Source organism: Poecilia formosa, unplaced genomic scaffold (genome assembly GCF_000485575.1).
Source record: "Poecilia formosa unplaced genomic scaffold, Poecilia_formosa-5.1.2 Scaffold2547, whole genome shotgun sequence".
In the NCBI taxonomy this organism is placed as follows: domain Eukaryota; kingdom Metazoa; phylum Chordata; class Actinopteri; order Cyprinodontiformes; family Poeciliidae; genus Poecilia; species Poecilia formosa.
Window position 1 is genome coordinate 1 of NW_006802486.1, and position 5,962 is coordinate 5,962.

General features: G+C 33.5%; 1 protein-coding gene across 1 annotated transcript; it reads left to right on the top strand.

Moving 5' to 3' along the window:
• Positions 1-1,928: 1,928 nt before the first annotated feature.
• Positions 1,929-5,909, top strand: LOC103133300 (perforin-1-like). Its single transcript, XM_007545080.2, has 6 exons — positions 1,929-2,183; positions 2,263-2,342; positions 4,764-4,809; positions 4,943-5,085; positions 5,171-5,309; positions 5,704-5,909. The coding sequence occupies exons 1-6, from the start codon at positions 1,929-1,931 to the stop codon at positions 5,818-5,820; spliced, it is 780 nt and encodes a 259-aa protein (XP_007545142.2). The 3' UTR covers positions 5,821-5,909.
• The last annotated feature ends 53 nt before the right edge of the window (positions 5,910-5,962 follow it).

Below are 5,962 nucleotides of genomic sequence, written 5' to 3' on the forward strand. Positions count from 1 at the left end.
TTCAATTCCATTACCTTGTTTCCTTACTGACTGAAGCTAAATTTAAGTTGCTTTTTATGCATTTTTCTGCCTTGCTGTTAAACCTTTCCTTCATTGAAGTTCCAGTAGAACTGCAATAAAACAAAAAGTTCGATTAGCACTGTTTGTTCTGTTAGCAGAACGCTGCCAAAATAAAAACCTCAAACTTTACCAGCAGTTACAAGAAACAAAGTAACTATATTCAATTGACCTTTAGACAATGTTCTGTATGAATCCTTATCTCTCCAGGGCTGCTGCTTTATAAACCACAGTTTTCAGCTCAGCACACTGCAGCACATTGCTTGTTTGCTTGTTTCAACTTCTTTTTGGTCTGCTTTGGAACAGGTAAGATTTTTTAGTATGCAAAAGGAAAATAAAATTAACTGGGAAAAAAGAGTATCTTTGCTTAGAATACACTGCAGCAAATACAAATATTGTGTGTTTATTGAGTTCTAAAAATTTTTAAAGAAGACAATTTTCTGGTTAATTTAATTTCACTGATATTAATGTGGTGGAGGTTTGTGGCTGTTTGTTCAAATCAAAGATCTGTGGATCTCCAAAGCTGAATTTGTTGATTAATTGCTGGGAATCAGAATTCTGGAAACCAAAAATGTTGTAGCAACCTCACAAGGTGACATCAAAATTATTGGGAATCACAACTCGCTTCAACATTTGTCTTATTTAATTAGTACAAATTGTAATCCATAATTTATTATTAATTAATAAAGCCGAGCTCAATCTCTAATGAGGCAATGAAGAAACTTTTCACACAAGTTTCTTTACTGACATGCTTATTTCTAATCGAGTCTGAGAATTTATTAACTAAATAGCCCAACTTTACAGCTGAATTATTCTGTGAATAATTTATTTCTTTAACTACTGGCATGTAACCTACTATCTTTATGAGACAAAAGGAATACATTGAATAAGAAAATGGGAATTAAATCATGCTAATGAGTGAGCTTCAATGTATTTGTTCACAAATATCTACTGACTAAACCTTTTGTGTTATCTAGAGCTCTACTAATGTTTCACCATCATTAACTGCTGCTCCCATGAACAAATATGCTCTAATTCAAAAATGTGATATTAGCTTGCACTAACACATGCAAAAATAAAAAATAACTGGACAGAGATACACAATGTAAAAATGTACATAAAAGTTGAAATGCATTTATGATTATTTTAATGTATTTAATACATGGGTATGTAATAATCACAATATGCTTAAACAATATTTAACCATTAAGTCTGACTTGTATTCTATTCAGATTAAAGTCCTGTGTTAGCAGCAGATCCTGAATTTATTTTAATAGTGCTGTACTGTTAAAATGAATGGCACTGTAAACATATTTACCCATGTATTAAATACATTTAAATATTTATTGAAACAATTCCACATTTAATTTATACATGCATTTGAATGTTTTTGTACATTTTTACATATCTCTGATCAGGTATTTTTTATTTTTGCATGTGTTAGCATAACCGTTTTGATAACACTTTGACAAACATGAAATTAACCAAGATTCATCATCTGTCATAAATATGTCATAATAGTTGTTAATTATCAAAATTTAAAATGTTATGTACCTTTGTTTACAATTTTGATAATTAATTGGTTAATGTCAGGTTGTCATAATAAAGACATCTTGAATAATGTCAATTTCACATTAAAAGTGTCATTATTTTCCAAATGACACTTAATGACAACCATCACAAATATTCATGAAGAATGAATCATGTTCATGACAGGTGTTATGTCAGTCTTATGCACACCCCTTCAAATAAAGTGTTAACTAACTTTCTTATGATGTTGTATAAATAAGTCATAAAAATAAGGAAAATGCCATGCATTATGTAGAAAAAATGTTTTTTTTTTCTCTATCTTTTATCTTCTGACTACAGCGATGCTGCCTGATTCCACTTCAGCTCTTCTTCTCCTAAGCGTCCTTGTTCACTCCTCTGTTCAGTCATATCGGACTGGGACCGAAACAGAGTGTGATGCTGCTCCTTTTGTACCAGGCCACAATCTGGTGGGGCAAGGTTTTGATGTGGTCAGACTGCACATAAAAGCTGATGTGATTGATGTGAAGACTTACCTGAGACCCAGCAAAACCTGTAAACTCTGCAGCAACCCTCTTCAAAACCATGTCCTCCAAAAAGTAATTAAAAATGCATAAATAAACAGCTGCACATCTGACTTGAGGGATTAACAATAACGTGATTTTTCTTCATTTTAAGCTTCCATCTTCTGTTGTGGACTGGAGTTACGTCAGTCAATGCAGTCCTGACATCCACAGCAGACTTCACACCTCTCTCAGGTAAAGTATTTAAACCGGATTGTGAACACTGTATAAGTTGAATCACATAGTTAAACTAACAATTACCAGAACTTTTTTTATATGGTACAATTACATGTTCCAATCAACCATGTCTGTTTATTGGACCTTTATGTTGTTAGACCAACACAGTGGATAATTCTGAAGTGGAAGCTAAATATGAAAAATGTGGTGTGCATTTATACTGATATTCTGATACTTATTAACATATTCAAGTACAACCAGTTGACTTCAAAGGTCACCTAAAATAATGTATAATTTTTTTTAAAAATCAAAAAAATTCACCTTTATTCTCAGTTAAGTTCACAGTTAAGGTTACATACAGCACCATGATGACCAAAGCAAAAAAAATTGGTAAAGTTTGAAGCAGAGTTAAGTTGTAAGACAAAATCCCAAACTTGAGACAAATCATGGAGCACGTCTCGTCTGTCAGCTTAAAGATATCAAAGCTATGGAGGGAGTCTGAGGTTGTGTATTTACTTCTCTTTGCCTGTAGAGCACTGACCCTGTTCTGCAGAGCGGGTCAGCCTAATATACTGTAAAACATTTGGGCAACATTTAGTTGCGTCTATTAACTTCTACGTTCAAAACTGGTCTAGTTCTTAATTTTTAAAAAAATCTAAAACTATATAAATTTAGTTATAGATTTTTAACCTAAATGTGTGAGTTTGTGAAAGATAAACTTACAGCAGTAAGTCTGTTAGCATTTTATTAATTTTGTCAAACCCGAGAGAGTTGAATAAACTACAGTTTATATATTAGCACTAAAAACACTAAAAGAAAATAAAACACAGGAATGCGAATTATTTCCCAGAATGCTTAGAGGCATATTTTTGTATCCTGAGATGGACGTGTGTTACATTGATCTGACTCTGATGTATTATTTTGCCAAATGTTCATTTTAAAAAGTTATTCTCTGCTAAAAGGTTTTGAGCAGAATTTATTGTGATCTTTATTAAACTCATTAGCAAATCATAACTTTTGTTCTAATCAAGTTGAAAGAAGAGTTTTAATTATTCTAGTGTAAAAATACGTGGTTACTTTAATTTGATAAGGTGAGTGAAATAATACAGAAATATGTGTTCTTTAATTAGGTGAAGGCCGTTTTGTTCTTGCATATTGTGAAATGATCATTTGGTTTAAATTCCAGTATTAAGTTGAAACTCACAGTTCAAGGTTAATACGCAAACAGAACTTAAAAAACAATGTTTAAACAACTTGTCTCTTGTTGTTGAATCAACTTTATGAAATTTAATTTCTGAGTTAAAAGAAATACATTTTTCTTATTGATTTTAATTGCATTTTAAAGCAGCAGATGGACTTTCACTTTTAAGTCACCTTCAAATAATTTAGTGTGTGAAGAATTATCCTTTCTCCAGGCTCAATTCTTGATATAGAAGAGTCAGTGAGTTGAATTCATGAATTCCATTTATTAATATCAAAATACAGTTGGTCCATTTCTCATGCTACTTTTAGGAGCTAGCAGGACAAAATGGCCTCAAGCAACAGTAATTCTAATAGTTAGCCTCTATCTAGGTAAGCGATAAAGAGGGCGTTCCCTACTGTGTCACATCCTTTAACTTTAGCTTAGAGGACAACTTAACATTTTTAGTCTGTGCATATAAAAACCTGACTCTGACCCTAAACCCGACCTAAGTTGAAGTCACTCCTTAGTCTTAAACTTAGTCAAAGACAGCACTTCTTATGGGGACTTACAAGGTGAGAAGTCCTAAAACACACACACATATATATATATATTCACACACAGAAAGGGACATGCGATCAAGGACCATCCTGCAACAATGAGAATCACTTTGACTGTGAATAACTATAAATAAGTAATTAGGAAGATTATGAACAAAATAGAAATTTTGATTAAAATTACCAAGGGAAACAATAGGCAAATAAATACCCATTCACTAAATTAGAATATTATTGAAAAGTTCATTTGTTTCAGCAGTTTTATCACTAAATGAAACATTATATAGAATAATTACACACATATTCATTTTTAAAGCATTTATTTCTGTTAATTATGAGGATTTTGAACTTACAAGTTACAAGTAATGCAAACCTAACATTGAAAATTGGAATAACACAGCAAACCAATAAAAATATTTCATAATACAGAAGTACAGGTTTAATGAAAAATGTGCTTAACACCGGCTCAGAGGTTGTTATTTTAAAAGTACTTTTAATCTGAAAACCGAGCCACATATGGAAGCATTTTCTAATTTATTGAATATAACTGTAGTTTATAAATACCTGCCTAATAAGGCTTATTAGGTATTAAAATAATAGTTAAATCCACAATTTCAATAAGCTAGAACGCTTTATTAACTAATGAAAAATGAACTGTGTAGATGTTTAATAATAATTACTTCCTTTAAAATGTGCCAACAGCTCTCTGGTTGAGTCTTACACATCCCAAGATACCAATGATTGGTCGGTAAGAAACTGAACATTTCAGAATATTTTCAAATTCAGTTAGAACTGAAGTAAGTGAGTGGCATAGTGATAACAAAAATATGGCTTCTTATTTAACACCCTATAAACTACATGTGTTGTCTGTATTTCATCAGGCTGGCTTCAAGGTTCAAATGTTTGTGTTTGCCGGCCTAGTTGCGGGAGGAACCGGCTCCAAAGCCTACAAATTTGCTTCACAAAGGAGCAAAGAGGATCGCTACACTTTCAGCATACACAGTGTCGCCTGCAGTCATTATGGGTAGAATGGAAATTAGACTTTTTTCATTGAGTTCTGACAGGTCATGGTTATTTAAATAATTGTCTAATTTTGTCTTTGTGTCTAGATTTATATTGTCAAACAGACCTCTCTTAAGTTTAAAATTCAAACAGCAGTTAGACCTCCTGCCACCTCACTACAACATCTCCACTAAGAATGAGTATACAAAGCTCATACAGACCTATGGCACACACTACTTCAGACTGGTGAGAACTTTCACACACACACGTTTGCGTGACTATCTTTGTGGGGACTTTCCATTGACTTCCATTCATTTCTACAGCCTAAACCTTACCTTTACCCTTTTCCTAACCCTACCCATCACATACCTAACCCTAACCCTATCCCATCACATACCTAACCCTAACCAAAACTCAATTCATACCTTAGCCCTAAATCTGACCCCTGACCCAAAAACAGGGTTTCCCCTTGTGGGGACCAGGCTCCGGTCCCCACAAGGAGCAATTGGTCCCCACAACGTAGTATATGTCAGGAAAATCGTCCCCACAAGGTATTACATCCACACGCACACACATTGTGAATTAGTTACAGACATTTTTCTTCAGAAAATCATTTTAAACCACTTTATACCTGTTTTAGGTTAATCTTGGAGGGCGACTGAGACAACTGATATCTTCACGAAGCTGTTTGTCCTCCCTGAATGGGTTAAACGCAAGATGGGTAACAAAAAGCACAAAACAACAGATTTTTATGTGATACTTCCATGATACTAACGCGCAGGTGTGAAAGTAAGCCGGTACGGTCTGGTACTAAGTAAAATATTCTGGGTCGGTAGCAGTACCAGTAGAACGGCTGCAATTTGAGTCAAAATAGCTAGTAATAGGAAGTTTGAAACACA